Genomic DNA, 19,694 nt, shown 5'->3' with positions numbered 1-19,694 from the left:
GACGTAGTAAAGTGTGAAATAGAGAGAGAGAGAGAGAGAGAGAATAAAAGAATAAAAAACGTCTTTGAAAAAGGTAGCGCACGTGCCGGTGTTGCCTTAGGCAGAGACGTAAAAAAAAAGAGAAAGAAAGAAAGAGAGAGAGAGAGAGAGAGAGAGAGAGAGAGAGAGAGAATGAACGAGAGCGAATAGTAAAAGTGCTGGTAAAAGGACAACTCTGAGTGTACACAAAGATTAAACGCCAACGAAAATTAGATTGCGAAACGCAAGGCATGCCGGTGTCGCTTGCATTCCGTAAAATGAATGTCCCACCATTTTCAGACGTATTCTCCAGACGAAGGTTGAAATATACGAGTAAAGTATGGGTAGGAGGAACCGCGTATTACGATACCCCTTGAGAAACGCATATAAACGTTAATAGAACTTGTTATATTTATGAAATATAAAATATAATATGTTAATACGATCGTGCACGTGGAATTATAATTATATTTTCAATTATATTACGAGTAAAAGATTAAAACGACGAGTATGATAATTGATAAGAAAATTATATTTCAGAGAGAGAGAGAGAGAAAGAGAGACGTTTATATATATATATATATATATATATATATATATATATATATATACCGGCACATGGATATTTACTATATGATAAAAAAATTGCTTTTAATTAATGATAGGAAGAGCTTAAGCATATATATATATATATATATATATATATATATATATATGGATTTTAAGAGAGAGCAAGAGAACAAGAGAGAGAGAGAGAGAGTTTAATATTTCATACTTAAGTTTTCTCCCCCATAAGTTTTGGATTTCATGTAAACTCGTTCATGAAAATTCTCTAGCTCGTGAAGAAAAAGTTTAACGAAGTCGAAAAAGACGACGACGACGAGGACGATGAGGACGACGACGAGGACGATGAGGACGACGACGGACGGTACCGTTTTAACAGGTTAGTTGCATATTACCAAGTAGGTAGGTATGCTTTATGTACAGCCGCGGAGCTTCGTAATTGAAAAAGTAGCCGATAACGTGGCAATCTGCATGTGATTTAAATAAAATTATGCGACTTTGATCACGACGACGACGACGACGACGACGACGACGTCGGCATTTGGCCGACGCGTTATTCCGCGTTATTTGATTCATTATTAGAGATAACCACGATGCCAACGGATAATAGAAGAGCTTGTCGAGGAGGTGGAGGAAAAAAGAAAGAAACGGAAGAATGACAGACAGATAGGCAGGTAGACAGACAGACAGACAGACAGATAGACAGACAGATAGCAGATAAACAGATATGGAAAGAGAGAGAAAGATATACGATAGAGAAGATAGGTCAAACAGACGGACGAAATAAAAAACGAAGATGGAGAGAAAGATATAATAAAAAAGAAGAAAGAGATGGACAGACAGATGTATAAAAAAACGTGATATATATATATATATATATATATATATATAGACGTGCGCGCGGGCGTATACACACAGTTGGTCAAGGAAATATTGAATCGATATCGAACGAGCGATTAATTAGCGTGAAAGTGCGTAAACGTGGAAAGTACAGTGGAGGACGAGCGGGGGAGAGGGAGGGAGAATAGGGGTAACATTTAGCCACGAAGCGAGCAAACGAGAACTAGATCCCTGCAAGCTGTTACATGGCACGTTATTATCCAAAAACGCAAAACAATTATACAATAACGCGTTATCGCCCTCCCTGGAATATTTCATCGCGACGAACCGCGCGCGTGCTTGCTTGCTTGCTTGGTTGCATTGCGTTGCGTTCGTTCGTTTCCATACGTAGAAAATGTAGAGAAGGGTGGGTATGGAAAGTGGATGTAGGAGAGAGGTTGGAGTTGGAGTTGGCAAACAGGGGATGAGGATTGGGGAGAAGGGTTGAGGGCTTGGGGTGGGAGTGGAAACGATCGGTCCCCGAGTAACGGGGCACGTGTCACAGACGGAGGACGAGGGTGCGTAAATGCGGACGACTGGTCGGCTAGCCGGTTGGTCGGTCGGTCGGTCGGTTGGTCGGTCGGCCTCGTTTATGGAAACGAAACGGATGGTAATTACGAATCGAGGGGGATAGTCGTTTTGAATAGCCATCTCCTCTCTCTCTCTCTCTCTCTCTCTCTCTCTCTCTACTATACTATACTATACTACTATCGTTGAATTCGAAAGAGGAACCGGCTCGCGCGAATTTCTCTCGTACGAATTTTCGACGTTTCGAGGATCCGGTCGATATGCTGCGCGGCGTGGCGCTGCAATTTCCGATGCAGCTGCAGCTTGCCCACCGAGTATGTATCTCTCTCTCTCTCTCTCTCTCTCTCTCTCTCTCTCTTGTTCTCCCCCTCTCTCGACCGTTCATCGATTGTAAACGTGTGATGGTCTAACGATGATGTTCGCTCAACGCAAAAGTAGAATATAGCGTGCGCGAACGCTAAAGAGAGAGAGAGAGAGAGAGAGAGAGAGAGAGAGAGAGAGAGAGAGAGAGAGAGAGAGAGAGAGAGAGAGAGAGAGAGAGGGAAGTGGGAGAAACGAGTGTAAATTCCGAGAACAGGTCTGCTTTATCATAAATAATTACACGAACCTTATCAACATTTTCGTGTATCGGAATACATGCAGCATCCGCCAAACGAACTGATTTCGTCGTTCCGCCATTACTTTTCGTTCCCTCGGCTGGTACGGCAAATATTAATTTAATTTAAATGGAATTCCCTCCGCTTCGTGCCTTCCTACGTTTTGCTCTGTCGATCGGAGGTTATAAGCGGAGGAAAAAGGGCGAAGAGAGTAAAAGGAAATAGCTCGCTCGTCTACGAAATTTCAATTGGATTCTAGAGAGTAAGCATGGCAAAAAAAAAAAAAAAAAAAGAAAAAAAGAAAAAAAAAAAGAAAAGAAAAGAAAAGGAAAAATCTATTGATTCTTAAGCGCTCACCCTTTTAAATCCGATTCATCATTTCTACGAATTACCGTATTGTTTCTCCTTTGTTACGTTCCTTTTTTTTTCGTCTCTCCTTTTCTCTTCGTATATTTTTTTTTTCTTAATTTTTTTCTTTTTTTATTTTGTTTTTATTATTTTTTTTTTTTTTTTTTTTTTATTTATAATAACATCTACTTATTAGTGTCACACAGTAATAAGGTCGATTCTATAATATCGAGATAGATGAGAATATTTAATACCGATATCGAATATTATCGTTTCGCGGCGAATTGTCGTACGAACGGGGGAGGGGGGGAGGAAACATCATTATTAGCGATTATTATTTAAACGGATTTCCTGGTTCATTAGATACTCTCGTATAAACGCGCATCGATTTACTTACTCGCCGTTTCGACTTCGGTCTCTTCATCGGATCGAAAAGCTATTAAAACAACGAGTCGTACGGATTAATTACGATTTCCCGAACGAGAGCTGGCATCAATGATCGATGCTCGTTGAGAGATAAGCTTGGAAAATATACGTAGGTATGTGTATCTCCGTAGAATAAAAGAAAGATAATTTTCATGGCGATCCATCGATCGATAGATAGATAGATAGATAGATAGATCGATCGATCGATCGATCCTACGTACGTAGATTCGTTCGTTTGTTCGTTCGTTAAATTCGAGGATTCGTATATCGTTCGATCTAGGAATATTTAAAAGATTGAATGTACTTTCGGCAGAGCGTATATAAAATGGTGATTCGATTAATGAAAAAGACGTCGAAATATTTTTCCTAACACACTCTTTACACAATGCACACACGTTCTCTCTCTCTCTCTCTCTCTCTCCCTCTCTCTCTAGTCTGACCGGTTAGAACCGACGACAAATCGATAATATCACAATGGAAAAATTACTAGCGTAGGAAGCTTAACTCGAACGGTCGCGTTAATCGAGTTTTACCACTCTGCCGACATACTCCCTGTACGAGCCGCGTACCTGGAAATAATTCGATAAATAAAATTCAGACACGAACAATAATCCGTTTGGTCGCGCGTCTACCCTTAATTGAAAGCTCGAGATACGTTTACGTTCTTCGGTATATATATATAGGTATGTACCTATATATGTAATAGTCCTACTACGTTCTCTATACACAGACAGACACATATATATAATCCATTACTAGCAGCACAAATCCTTTCGGTTTTTTTTTTCTTTTGTTTCTTCTTTTTATCAACGAAACGCAACGAACTCAACGACAACGACGACGACGACGACGACGACGACGACGACGACGAGGACGACGTCGGCAAAATTTCAATTTATTCTCCTTTGGAATTAAAGCGTCCATTACACCGTAACTTCATCTCTACCGCCTCGAGCTTCGCTTTACCGCCACTCATTTCCCCCCCACCCATGCTACTTCTCAACCCTCTCTGCACTCTCTCCAAGCGTACTTTTCCTCGTCGTCACCTCGGTTGCTCTTTCTTCTGCGATAAAGTTAAAACCCACCAACACGGCATGAGTTTCCTAGTAGTAGCAGCAACAGCAACGGTTCTGCAACAGCAGGCAGGCCTTGCTGCTCTACCAATACTATCACCATCTCTTTACATCTTCTCTCCTCTCCTTTCTTTCCCATTCTCTCTCTCTCTCTCTCTCTCTCTCTGTCTTGCCACCTTGTCCCTCCCTACCCTCAACCCCTCAGTCTCACCGACAGAAAAGCGACTCCGATCTCTTCGTACCACTTATACACTACTACTACTACTACTACTACTACTACTACTACTACTGCTATTCCACCTTCGTTACTATACTACCACCGTTAAAACTACAAGTCTATGTTAGAGGGTCACGATTTGTCTCTTCCAGGATTATCCCGCGCTTTTCTACTTTCCTTTAATGAGATAAACAACGATAGTCAACGCGCAAGAACGAAGAAAAAGGAGAAATGGACTTTCTCCGACGACGACGACAACGACAACGACAACGACGACGACGACGACAACGACAACGACGACGACGACGACAACGACAACGACGACGACGACAAGGACGTCTTCTTCTTTAACCTCTTTCTTATGCCACGTTTCTCATTAACTTTGCGCTTTGTTCATCTAACCGGTCGAGTTAGAATCGTTCCGCAATAATTAATAAAGGAATGTAGAAAGGAGGTAGGTATTGTTCACCTTGTAGAAAATTAGTCAAGCTTCTTTGTAAATGTTTTGTTTCCTTCTCTCTTTTTTCTTTTTGTTTTTCCTTTTCCTTCCCCACGAACGAGAATCTTCCTTATCAATGATAATGAATGAATGAATGAATGAATGAATGAATGAATGAATGAATGAAATTTTTCTTTCCAAAGATCAAATGCGTTAGACTGCATCTAATAGTTTTTCGAAATATATTTATACTCGAATATAATTAATGTATGAGTAAGAATGAATGAATGAATGACTGTAATATTTCTTTTCAAAAATTAAAAATTAAAATCCGTTCGATCGTAGCCAATATTTTTTTTTTCATTTTTCTTGCAAATCTTCTTTGCAAATCTTCTTTGCAAATCTTCTTTGCAAATCTCTCACGAAGGAATTCTTTTTCTTTTTTTTCTTTTATTCTAAAATTAAAAATTGTTAACAATTATGATGAATGAATGAATGAATGAATGAAAAATTAATTAACGAAAGAACGAATTAACGAACGAACGAAATTTTTCTTATCAAATATGAAACTTTCCTCGATGACGCGTTAAAAAAAAAAAAGAAAGAAAAAAAAAAGAACAATAAAAAAGATGATCCTCGAAAGTAAATTATGTCGGTATTATCAATCAAGGAGAGAAATAGGTATTACGATGATTAAATCCAGGTTACCGTGCACATCAAGCACAACCTGAATTTCGCGGCCGCTGAATCGATGTTTTGAACTCGGTCCTCGCTTTTGAAGCCGCGTGCACCACGCGAGCTCGAACATAGTTTGGATAATGATCACGAAAGCATAGCACCGTGACGCACGCATGCCGCGTCTTCGGATAATTCTGCTTGGCTATTATGCGGCTGACCTCTCATTCCCCTCGATAACACATAGACGAAAGAGTGAGAGAGAGAAAGAGAGATCTATTTCTGTATTTATCTCTTTCTCTCTGGTATATGAACGAGATAATATAGAGGAACATTGAGATCATCGAGTTTCGACGTGCTTTATTCGCTGCACTTATCGTTAATGGGACTCGTTGTTGTTGATTTCTATGTCGTTTTCGCACGTGCCTCGTAGAAAGGGAAAGATAGAGATAGGATGCAAAAAGAGAGCGAGAGAGAGAGAGAGAGAGAGAGAGATAGGAAAGTAAGAGAAGCTTGGAGCTTCCTACGGAATAGTACAAGTAGGCTTTTGATACGTATGCAAAGCGATTGTGTTTAACCAACTTCTCGACTAGAATTTCCATTAGACTAGGACGACATGAGAATAAAGAGAGAAAGAGAGAGAGAGAGAGAGTGAGAGAGAGAGAGAGAGAGAGAAAGAGATAGAGGACAATGAGAGAAGGAAAGAGAAGAGATCCCGAGAATCGTAGATATTTTGGTGAAAACCGAAATCGTCGAATGATTTCGAATCAACGCGTCTGGTAGCCCGAATAATTCAATTTGAATATGTATATCGGTTCTGCGGCTGCCTATACGCGAGAACGAGTACGAGCTTGCACATCAACGAGTGAGTGAATGAGTGCAAGAGAGAGAGAGAGAGAGAGAGAGAGAGAAAGAGAAAGAGAGAGAGTGCTTTCCATAGTAGTTCGATCCTTGCGAACTATTTACACGGTTCACTGACTGGTATCGAGTTCGATCCTGATCGAGAAACTCCTTTGCACACGGAAAACTATCATTATTTTTGTCCTCTTCTTTTTTTTTCATTCTCTCTCTTTTTTTCCTTTTTTCTTTCCTTTTATTATATTTCTTTTTTTTTTTTGTTTTTTTTTTTGTTTTCTTCTTTTTTTTTTACACATACCGCAAACGCATATGCGATCTCTACGCGAGATGAGAATCAAAATCAAAATTGATTATCGATCGAATATGCGTATTCATTCGAACATCAAAGATAATGGCTTTTAATATCAGGAAAATAATTAAGTAAAGTAAAGGACGATTGTATGAGTTCCTTTTAGAGAGTCAGAGAGAGAGAGAGAGAGAGAGAGAGAGAGAAGAGGATGAATAGAGCGTAATAAGAGGAAAAGTGAAAATAATAAGGCAGACTAAGATAAAACTACATACTTTGTAGGGGTGCCTTTAGAAATGTAGGAAAAGAAGGATGGATTGAGAAAGAGATAGAGAAAGGGAAAAAGAGAGAGAGAGGGAGAGAGAGAGAGAGAGAGAGAGAGAAGATTCATAAGGAAAGATAAAAGCAACTACCAAGAGACAACGGTTGACAATGCAGCAGTGTAAAACAAAGCGACGGAAGGGTTGGTACTTAAAAAAAAAAAAAAGAAAAAAAAGAAGAAAAAAGAAAAAGCAAAAGAAAAAGAAAGAGTGAAGAAAGCGATCACATTGGGACGTTACGCCGTTATCGAAGACCGATATTAATAATAAAAAAAAAAAAAAAAAAAAAAAAAGAATAAAGGATCCGAAGAAATGAAAAGTATCCTTACAATTTGTTCGTCCAAACGAACTACTAAAGTTCAAAGTAATTATGTGTTTTGGAGAAGATAGAAACAAGGTGAAAAGGGAAAGAAAAGAAGAAAGAAAGAAAGAAAAGAAGAAAAAAAAAATCTTTTCTCCCTACTCGCCTCTATCTTCTACGTCCCATCTAAAACGTCGAATTTACGGACGTCGCGCGTCGTCCCGGAATGCACAACGTTTTGTGACGGAGCTTTGCGAACGTTTTCGTTCCTCTTCTTTTCATCGGAGCTTCCTCCTTCTCCTTTTGCTCTATCCAGGAAGCTTTCAACCGGCAACACGAGAAAGTTTCTTTACGAGCAATGCGAGGCTGATGGTGGTACAGAGTGTGTTGAAAAGGGAAAGAGAGAGGCGAGCGATAGATAAAGAGAGAGAGAGAGAGAGAGAGGGGATGAAGTTGCAGGGTCTGTGTCAACTATCCCGTTGCCACCCTCTCTTTAAGAGGGTCTCCACGGGGGTGTATAATGCCAAGCGAGATGCGACCAAGAATGCCGGCGGGCCTGCGCTAAATTTATGCAAATGTATGCCGGCAATATTCTAAATAAGTAGGTACCTTCTGCTATACCATCTCTCTCTCTCTCTCTCTCCCTCTCTCTCTATCTGTTTCTCAAACCTTCTCCTTTAGAAGCAGTTCAAGTTTCTTCTCTTAAGACCCGCCCTTCTTCGAAGACGTTCGACGAAAACCATCCGAGGCAACTGGCATCATGAAAGCAGCCAGAATATTTCGTGGTTTGTGTCTATCTGTCTGTCTGCCTTTACTGACTGTCTGACTGTCTGACTGACAAAATAAGGAAATATATGCAATAGAAACGAAAGTGAAGTATGAACTGGCAAGAGAACTATATATATGTATGTATGTATGTATGTATGTATACATATATAAATTCTATGTGGAATTTCGAAGGTCTCTCTTCGCTTTCTACTAACTCGAATGTACAAATTAACATTTCTTCATCGAACTCGTCTCTTACATAGTATCACTACTATGTATGCTTCGAGTCTACTATCCCTAGCTCTCGTTCTTCCAACATCTAGATGTTTCCGTTTTCGCCGATTAAACCATCTCTCCCTTTTCCCTTAGTTTATCAACGATGTCGTTTAATAATACCACCGTGTATAGGAACGTTGATAAGAAACAAGGTGAACCGACCGTAGTAACCCTACGCTTTCATGTTATTGGTAAACGCAATAGTAGACGAAGAGAGAGAGACACAGACAGAGACAAAGAGAGAGAGAGAGAGAGAGAGAGAGAGAGAAACTATGTTTTTAGGGTTGCTTCCTATTGTTTGTTCACTCGGAAACTTGTTATATTGTATAACGGGATATAGAATGGAAATGCATACCGAGCAACCAACCACCTACACTTCTTTATCATAAGATATTCTACTTCTATATAAACGATAATAATAATAATAATGATAATAATAATAATAATAATAATAATAATAATATTATTATTATTATGGAAGCATGGGAAAACGTAGAGAATGTAACATTAGTATAAAGAATAATATGGAATTGCATAAATCCTTTTCAAAGTTTCAAGACAATTAAAGAACTTTTAACCGTATAGTATGAAATTATTATCTCGATTATGAAACCTCCACTCCCCCTTTCCCCGTTCACCACGCCACTCTACATGACCGTACGTTTCTTTTTTCCTTTTCTTTTTTTTTTTTTTTTTTTTTTTTTTTTTTTATTTTTTCCTGGTCTTATAAAAACACGTCAAGACAAAATAAGTTAGTGCCACTTTTTACACCCGACGTACTGTATTTTTTCTATGTCTTTTTGTTAACGACGACTCTACTCCCATGATATGTCGAATATTTAGAGAAAAGAAGAAGAATAAGAGGTGGAAGAGAGGAGGGAAAAAGAAGAAAAAAAAAAAAAAAAAAAGCAAAAGAAAAAGCAAAGGGAAGTAATGTAGGAATTGAAAAAGGCTAACCCATTTTTTTTTCTTTTTTTTTTTATCGTTAGTTCATTGTTGAATATAAGACTTCATTATCGCCCTTATTAAAGAGTACGCGTTCGTTCTTACGTAATAATAAAGTAAGGAACAAAGAAAAAAAGCCGATTTAATAATATCAAACGACGAATATCGGATCGTTCTTAATTAAGAACTTCTGTTTCCACGGGGTGACGAAAAAAAAGAAAAAAAAAAAAAAAAAAGAACAAGAAAATGAAAAAGAGAAAGGAGAAAAGATAGAAGGAATAAGAGAAGAGAGAAAGAAGGAAGAAGGAGAAGAAAAAAAACAAAACAAGAAGCTGAACGAAGAATTGATTAGGAAGAATGATACATAATAAATAAGTTTTTTAAAGTATTTCAAAAGCTTAGACGAAAAAGGTACAGAAAAACGTGTTTAGCAATCCTAATCATAAGCAGTTAAGCGTTTTAACGCGGTTAATTGCGCTTCAATTAACCGATCGTACACCTTCGTAGATTTTCCCATCGTTGTTGGCAACGTTACGCGAACTTTTGCAATCGTCGTCATCGTCCTCGACGTTGTGCGTCGAGCGCAATTAAGGGCTTGAACGTTCCGTTACGTTGAAGAGAGAGAGAGAGAGAGAGAGAGAGAGAAAACTCTGACGAAGTTATATCGAAGATAATTGGCCAATTATAAATTTCGAAGCGGCGATATTATTAAAAGTCCAATAGGAAAATTTTCGTTTCGAAGTACGAAGTGCCACGATGAACGTTAAACGTTAAAAAAAAAAAAAAAAAAAAGAAAAAAAAAGAAAGAAAGAAAAAAGAAAAAGAAAGAAAGGAACTAAAAAAAAAAAAAAAAAAAAAAGAAAAGAAACAAATTTAGTTACAAATAAAATATTTGTAAAATAACAATAAGAAACTTGATGAAACAAATTGAACTCGGAAGATTGCATATTAATATCGACGATAATTGAATATCATTGAGAAATTTTTTTTTTTAACGTTTACTTTCCTTCTTTCTTTTTCCTACCTCTCTGTCGATATCGAAACGATCGCGCTATTGATATCATAGATTTCGTAGAGAATTTCCCTGTCTGTCTGTCTCTCTCTCTCTCTCTCTCTCTCTAGCTGAGAATAAATCATGAAATCAATCGAAATACATAACGTTTGCGGTGTCGTAAATAAAATGTGCCAGATATTGTCGAGCGAATATGCCAATGGTGGTGATAGTGGTGTTGGTAGTAGTAGTGGTCCGGCATAAAGCCACGACACGATTGTTCGACGACGATGGTCGAGAGAGAGAGAGAGAGAGAGAGAGAGAGAGAGAGAGAGAGAGAGAGAGAGAGAGAGAGAGAGAGAGAGAGAGAAAGTGAGAGAGAGTGGAGGAGGGGATGAAAGGGTTGGAAAACAAATGACAGTGCATAAGCGAGGTAGAAACATTCGAAAGTTGCTCGACGCATGGACTACGACACGACGGCTGGCTCCCGCGGCAAATTTGAAATTCAAAGCATCCTGAAAGAAAGACAGAGAGAAAGATAGAGATAGATAGATAGATAAAGAGAGAGAGAGAGAGAGAGAGAGAGAGAGAGAGAAAGAGAGAGATGGTGATAAGAGTGCCGTGCACGCTCGACCTCTCTCCTCTCTCTCTTTCGGTCGGACCTCTTTCGCGGTGTAAAAATACACATTAACGAATTTGAAATTTAGATCGGAACGCTCGCCGTGAGTGAAATTGAGTGGAGAAGCTCGAAAACAGGCCGATTCACGGAGCCACTTTTCATATGCTTAAATGTGAAACCACGTGAAAAGATGGGGGGGGGAGGAGGGAGGGAGGAAGGAGGAGGAGAAACGTGGTCGTGTAATAATTATTCCAATAATGTATATATGCGATATTGATAAGAGCAACAACGGCGACTGCTCCTCTCTCTCTCTCTCTCTCTCTGAAAATGTAGACTAATGACGTCCTTGGCGGTGATCGATAATTGTACAATATAAAAGACTTTTAGACACGGGACAGACGATATTTTACGCATTATTTGTTTTTTCCCATCCTTGGTTAAACAACAAAAACAAAAAAAAAAGAAAAAGAAGAAAGAAGATTCAGAAGGGAAAAGAAAAAACCAAACAACGACTGAATAAATCAACTCGAACTTTTTAATTATGTCCGATATTTGAAACGTCGTTGCCATCGATCGTACAAAGAGAGCTGATTAATTGAACGTATCGAACGTGTCCGAAACGCAACAAGTGCGTATAGAAAAGGAAAAAGAAAAAGAAGAAAAAAATAATAATAATCGTAAAAAAAAAAGAAAAAAAAAAAAAAAAAAAAAAAAAAAAAAAAAAAAAAAAAAAGAAATTGTAATACATAAACGAGAGAAATATTTCAAGAGAACGATTTGTATATAAAACGATTTATCTATACGTATACAAATATTCATCTTTGAGAAAAATTATTCGACGAGATGAAAAATAGAGGGGAACCAAGCGAGAAGGGACAGAGAAATGCTTTAATGCGTCTCTGAAGAGAGAGAGAGAGAGAAAGAGAGAGAGAGAGAGAGAGGGAGAGAAAGAGAAAAAAAAATGCATAATAAAATACACGCAAAGTTACGATAAAAAGAGGTATAGCGTGTAAATTTCACACGCGCGCCAAGATGTAAGAGGGAGGTAGGGGAATAGGGGGATCGTAACATGAAAATGTTCTTTAACATTGAAACGTGTTTCTCAACGCGTTTTTTCTTCTTTTTATTTTCTTTTTTTTTTTTTTTTTTTTTTTTTCTTTATCGATTTACGTCTCTCGTTTATAAGATACATAAAATCGATTGAAAATAATCGCTTAAAAAGGGAGAGGAGACGTATTTCGATGCGACGCATGCGTACTTACTTGTCATGTACGTGATGTATTGCGAGTCGCTGATGTTTCCTGAAAGAAAATCGTTGAGTCAAGTTGTTCATGGTCGGTCGGCAACACGCTATAACGTTGGGTCTCCTCTATCGAATAAAATCATTCAGAACTTGTGTTCTTTCGTATTTAATTTCAAACGAACAGCCACGAACAATCTTTCCTTTTTATTTCCTTTATTTCTATTTTTTTTTTATTTTTTTTTTTTTATTTTTCATGTCTTTCCTTTTCTATTCTTCCTTTTTTTATTTTTTTTTTTTTTTTTAACGAGTCAAATTACACGAACCGAATTCGATACTTCGAATTCAATTGCGATCTAATCTATTGACACTTACGAACTAAATATATTACGTATATTTATATATGTTATTTGTACGTTTTCTTTCTAATTTCTTTTTTTTTTCTTTCTTTTTTTTTTTTTAACGTGTACGATATATCTATATATAGACAAAATAGTTAATTCGGGGAGAATTATTCGGGTTCGTTAATTATTCGCAGGGCAGACTATCGATCGATCGGTACAATTTGCTTTTATTAGCCATACCTATAAATTTCTTAATGATACAAAATTTTAAAATATATTTATATAATATATGAATATATGTATAAATATATACGTATATATATAAAAGTGAATAATTTTCCTCCTACCATTCTCTCATACTCCCCATTAAGATAACATACAAATTCTTTGATAAGACGATTATTAAGAAAATAACCTTAAGAGATTCTTCCTTAGATTTACTATTTACTTAGATACGAAAGAGCGATCGAATTCGATCCATCCATCGTTCCAGAGACCCAAATAGCAAAAGTTCTTCGAGCTCAAGGCACGATGAGCGAGGGAAAGAGGAAGAAGGGGAAGGAGGCTCAGAAAAAAAAATCAACGAATAGGGAAAGAAATCGATTTTACGAAGAGGTTTTCTTCTTGAATTTCGAATTCGTCTCGTTGAAGAGAAAGAGAGAGAGAGAGAGAGAGAGAGAGATAAATAGATAGATAGATAGATAGATAGGTAGGTAGATAGATAGATAGATAGATAGAATATGTGGATAGATGCTTTTGACACGAGTCTTGCATTATTCGATAATATTCTTCACTTCGTTCCTCTTATACATACATATAAGAGAAGATAAATAAATAAATAAATAAATGAATGAATAAATATATATATATATATATATATATATATATATATGCATACATATATATTATCATTTCTTTTTAAAAAGAAGAAATATTCTAAGCGAATAAAAGGGAGTTATTGAGAAAATATGTCTGCTTGTATAACAATAGAGAAAGATAGAAAGCGAGCGTGCGAAAAAAGAGAAACAAAGAGAGCTAGAGAGAGAGAGAGAGAGAGAGAGAGAGAGAGAGAGAGAGAGAGAGAGAGAGAGAGAGAGAGAGAGAGAGAGAGAGGGGAAGAGAGAAAAAATAAAGAGCCGTAAAAAGAGAGTGAGTAAGAGAGGGTTGACGTAAACTCTTGGAAAACACGGAAAGGAGGAGGGTGGCCGATTCGCGAGCAGCCGGTGCACCGGTGTTCTATGTAGCTTCGCTCGAGGGCCGTGAAAGCTCTCGAAAAAGTGTGAAAGCTCGAAAGAGAGAGAGAGAGAATGAGAAAGAGACAGAGAGAGAGAGAGAGAGAGAGAGAGAACAGTGAGACGTAGGCGGCGTGCGTGTTCGCTTTCTTTTTCCTTTTCTTCTTTTTCTTTTTCTTTTTCTTCTTCTTCTTCTTCTTCTTCTCCTCTTCTTCTTCTGTTTCTACTTCTCTCTTTCTCCCTCCCTCACTCTTTTTTCTCGAGCCAAACTAGCACGACCTAAACGATCTTTCTCTCTGTTTTCAGACTAAACGTTCATTATTCTTTCCGGCGCTCGACTTTGTTTTCATTCGATTTATGTAGGAAAATATATGAATTGCTGATAAAAGAGCTAGCTCTCTCTCTCTCTCTCTCTCTCTCACTCTATCTATCTCTTTCTTTCTTTTTTATCGCTCCTTTCTTCCTTCCTTCCTTCCTTCCTTCCTTCCTTTCTTGCCTTTATCGAACATACATTTACTCGATATCGGAATATATTTGAGAATAGATTGCGGGGAAGGTCTCGTGTAGGTTTTTTTTTTTTTCTTTTTTTAAAGCGAAACCTTTAGAAGGCAACGAACGCGAACGGGGGTATATTACCATCAGATTTCAGAGATTCCCTTTTTCGATTTTCTATAAAAGATATTTTTCTTCCGTCTGTGTTCTATCATCGAGGAGAAAGAGTTTAACGACGATAAGGAAACCAAAAAGAAAAAAAAAAAAAAAAAAAAAAAAAAAAAGAAAAGAAAGAAAAGAAAAGAATAAAAAGAAAAGAAAAATGAATAACTTTAAACCGAGAAGGGTGGGGGGGGGGTTGAGGGAAAGGATCGTCGTCTAATACGGGAAGCAACGTAACGTCTAAAGCTTCATTCGCATTGAATTGTATCGTTTTCATAAATAATCTTCTGATAACTCCATACTCTTGTTCTCTCACATATATACACGCATACACACACACACACACACACACACACATATATCTCCTTTTTGATATATTAATTATTGGAAAGGCTAGGATTATATATGCGTAGGTATATAAGAGAAAGAGAAAGAGACAGGAAAATAGAGAGAGAAAGAAAGAGATAAAGAGAGAGAGAGAGAGAGAGAGAGAGAGAGAGAGAGAGAGAGAGAGAGCCGTTAGTCGCATAGCACTTGGTTCGTTTCGTTTGCCATAGACAATGGCGTATCGCGTTTCATCGTTGTACGTTGTCTCAATAGAGAGAATATTAATTTCGCGGATGGTATATATTCGTTCTATCTCTCTCTCTCTCTCTCTCTCTTGATAGTGCAACATCGACGCGATGTGTCTTCGAAGCACGGCGGCCACGGACGACGGAGGCAGTAGTTGGCGGTAGTATCGGCAATGGCGGCAGTGGAGACGGCGACGGCTCTCGTAGATGTAAATTAACTTTGAGAAACAATCTTGCTGTTAACTCACCGTATAATAACGCGAGCGCATGGTATCGGTGTTCCTGCCCTATCTCACCCTTGCTACCTTGCTGCTACTACCACCACCACCATCACCACCCTTCCCAACCCACCTTCCTTACCTCTGTCTACTCCATCTATCTCCATCTACCTCTCTCTCTCTCTCTCTCTCTCTCTCTCTCTCTCTCTCTCTCTCTCTCTCTCTCTCTCTCTCCCTGTCTCTGTATCTCTATCTCTTTCTATAGTATATACCTTTGGACTCACCCTCTTCTTGCAAGCAGCATCGGTAGTACCAACCCACCCCTCTCTACAAGGATACCTTTCCACCTTCCATTATATACAATGGATACGTGAGACTTCCTTAACCGTACCGACGATTTCCCGTTACACCATTGAACGTATCGAGCTAGACGATACGTTACGACTTCCCTCTACGAGACTCGAATAAGAGAATCGATCGTGCGCAAACACTCGATATCTATGTGCATATAATAATATCTTATATACCATCTATACAGATGTATACGTTACCTACCTATCTTTACCTATCTACCTACACCGACATCTCGATTTCGTGCCGAATAATAATATAATATAAGGTTTCTCAATCCTTCCGTATATTTTCTTTTTCTCCTTTTTTTTCTTCATCCTTTTTTTTCTCCCTCCTTTTTTTTTTCTTCTTTACCACGTGAAGTTATGTCCCTTCATACACACTCCATTTTCACACACACACACGCACACACATTTGTTTTGTTCCTTTTTTTTTTATTTTTCTTTTATTTTTCTTTTTCGTCCTTTAATGTACTTTTTTCTCTTTCTTTTTTTTTTTTTTTTTTTTTTTTGGAAGGATGAAAGGGAAGAGAGTGTAAATATAAAAAGGGAAAATATATAGATCGTCCTTATATATTATTACGATCTGCTTAATACGAAATATTTACAGGATATAAAAAGAGATTTATAAATCCTTTTTTAATATCCTTTAAAATTAAATACAGTCCGAAGTTCGATTACGATGATTGTATATTTTCGATCAACATTTTCGTATAATAATTTGGAAACTCGTATTTGATTTTGAAAAGATCATTTCAATTTTGAACGCCCGGCCAATTGTATTTAAAATGCAACTCACCCCGTATACCATTGTCTATGTGTGTGTGCGTGTGCATGTGTATATATATATATATATGAGCCTTTTTTTATTCATAGAATTTTCGTTGAAACGGCAGCTATTCTCTTTTCTCTCTCTTTTTTTATTTTCTTCTACTCTCTTTTTTATTTTTTTTTATTTTTTTTTTTTTTACTTTTATTATTATTATTCTATATCTGTTCTATGACGAAGCATAGTATAAAACTGTTACGTTCGTTGGCTATATTCGTAATGAAGCGAAATGATAGTGATCGATAATAAAGTATTAACCACCGTTCCCTTCTCTCATAGAATACGTGACGCACTGCCAAGTTTACGGTAGGAATAGAATTATAAGGTGGAATAATGACACTGCTACGGGGCTACTACAGAATTTTATGACCTTACACAGTAAGTACCTTTCGAGTCTAACAGTAAAGATTATTTTTATGGTCAGCTGCGGTCACGTATTAGTACCATTATAAATTCAACGTTCTTTTTTCTTTAAAAAAAAAAAAAAAAAGAAAACAAAAATAAATAAAAAATCTAAAAATATTAAAAAAAAAGAAAAAAAAAATAACCGATCACCACATACACAGATCGCTTGGTTTACTTCGATGAAAGAGAATGTTTCTTTCTTTTTTTCTTTTTTTTCTTTTTTTTCTTTTTTTGTTATCTAATTATTAGTATAGAGCTCTGATAAAAGTGTAAAAATCGTCAAAGTGATTATTGTTATATTTTCAATTATTAATAAAAGAAATAATAAAAGAAAAGAAAAAAAAAATAAGTCAGCCTCGTTAATTCTCTATATATTTATGCTTTCTAAAAATAAAATATTGGTACATATATATATATATATATGTATATATATATACACCCAAACGAGAACTCGTCAGTCTTTCAGTTGAAATAGAAAATGCGCGTATAGTAATTAAAATCTCCCACGTTAAAATGTTACGAGCCAAAGGCGCTCGTTTCACGAATTAATGAGGCGAGTAGGTACGCCTTAAACATTCGCTGAGGGAACGCGAAGGAAAAAAGAAAAAAAATACAAAAAAAAAAAAGAAAAAAAAGAAAACAAACAAAAAAATAAATACAGAGATTAAAAACACATTCCTTTACGAGCGTCCATCCAGCAGCTGGAGATATCAGAAAATAATAACGGACTTCAAACACCACGTTTATTTTTTATTTACTCCTTTATTGTATGAGACCATTTCGAATAGTACCCTATATACGTATGTATGAGCGTAATAATGTAAAAATTGTTTATAAAATTATTATATTTTTCGTTTATTATATGTATATATATATATATGTATTACTTTTTTAACCAATTAACTTGTCGATTTTAATTGCGCTTAATATTAATAATTAAGATAATTATATATATATATATATATATATATATATATATATTTATACGTAAAGAGAGATTAATAATAATATAAAGAAATTTAAATAAAATTAAAACTACATCTTACTATTAGGTCTTTTGCCTCTGCGATCTTCTCTCTGCTACGACCTATCTGCGACTGAATCGTTAAACCAAACATAAAGGGACGAATAGACAGATATAGAAGTAACAAAAACAGAGTGTCTATGAAAGAGAGAGAGAGAGAGAGAGAGAGTGAGAGAGAAGAGAAAGGAAGGTCATACATTTAATACGTGATAAATATTATCATAAAAATTCCTCGAAATATTTTTCAATAACATTTATCAAGAAACTAAACAAAGTCGAATAAAGAGGCAGAGAGAGAGAGAGAGAGAGAGAGAGAGATTACATATTTGAAACATAGAAGTTAGAGAAGGATGTCTATGAATCGGCGTTCTTAAGAGGACTATGTATTAAATTAATGCTACTTCTCAAGATGACGTCATGGTAAAGTCGTCGTATACATAGACATAAAGATAAGGGTGTGTATATATATATATATATATATATATATATGTGTGTGTTGTATGTATGTTAGAAGGTGCTCTGTGAACGCGATATGTCAGAGCATGGCAAAGGAAACCCTTAGTCTGACGTAATGCGAATCTATTACTCAAAGTACAATCCCGTTGCATACGAGGAGATACACCCGTTACAGCTTATACATGTTGCGTATAAAGGAGGAAGATTAAAATCAAGAGAGCTAAAGGATTGGAGGTAGCTTGAATTTTCAATAAAAATTATTATTATATCTGTAGAAATATGTAAGTAAGGTACGTACGTACGTAACAAAAAAAAAAAAAAAAAAAAAAAAAAATATATATATATATTATTTTCTCTAGAATGTACGTTCTACTAACTTTTCATTTTTTCTCTCTTTTTTTTTCCTCTTTTCTTTTCTTTTTCTTTTCTTTTTGTTTTTTTTTCTTTTTTTTTTTTTTGCTTTTATCGTCGTTTCGAAGAAAATCCCAACGGCATATTATTATTATCATTATTCTTATTGTTCCTTTTTCTTTTTTCCATTTTGTTTTTCTTTAATGCAATTTTAAAATCTTTCCCACTTTTCTTTATCTCATACTTTCTTCTTTTTTTTTCTTTTTCTTTTTTTTTTAATCTTATTTCTGTATATAAGCTACTTTATATTCGTTTAATAATCGAACTCTCAAAGCGTCGTCACTTCGTTCACGTTCAAAGATAAAATCAATGAATAAATCGAAGAGGTGAAAGAACGACAGAGATAGATAGATCGATGAAGATAGGTAGATCGATAAAGATAGATAGATAGATAGATAGATAGATAGATAGACAAAGAGGGAGAGAAACAGAGAGCGTGAACGACATATATATATATATATATATATATATATATATATATATAGATAGAAAGTAGTACCCGCTGGTTAAAATAAATAATAAATAATCGTATTATTCGTCGGTAAAAGAAGAAATCTTTGAAATGAACGATTGGATAAATGGTAATTGAAAGAAAACAAAACGCTTTTTCTTTTCATTCCATTTCTTTTTTTTATATTTCTCTTTCTCTCTCTCTCTCTCTCTCTCTCTACTCTCGTTCTCTTTCATACGATTAAAACGTTCGAAATGATAAGGACAAGAATGAAACGTTAGAAAATCTAATGGTGCGTTGTAATAGTTTCCGTAGTTATCGTAGTCGTCATTGAAAAGTGATTTTCTCTCTCTCTCTCTCTCTCTCTCTCTCTCTCTCTCT

The 19,694-nt window shown here is 36.3% G+C and overlaps 1 protein-coding gene across 16 annotated transcripts in view; it reads right to left on the bottom strand.

The window, feature by feature from the left end:
- The window catches only part of LOC124428213 (tyrosine-protein phosphatase Lar), a 488,512-nt gene that overhangs the window by 153,051 nt on the left and 315,767 nt on the right, over positions 1 to 19,694 (bottom strand). For 15 of the 16 annotated variants that reach the window (XM_046972045.1, XM_046972046.1, XM_046972047.1 and 12 more), the window contains one exon: positions 12,390 to 12,428. The exons of the other annotated variant lie outside the window; for it this stretch is intronic. In XM_046972045.1, the coding sequence (XP_046828001.1) occupies positions 12,390 to 12,428 (39 nt within the window). The remainder of the gene's footprint in view (positions 1 to 12,389; positions 12,429 to 19,694) is intronic. 16 annotated transcript variants of the gene reach the window in all.

This window comes from Vespa crabro, chromosome 11 (genome assembly GCF_910589235.1).
Source record: "Vespa crabro chromosome 11, iyVesCrab1.2, whole genome shotgun sequence".
Taxonomy (NCBI): domain Eukaryota; kingdom Metazoa; phylum Arthropoda; class Insecta; order Hymenoptera; family Vespidae; genus Vespa; species Vespa crabro.
Note: the sequence above shows the minus strand (reverse complement) of the source record. Positions and strands in the feature narration are given on the sequence as shown.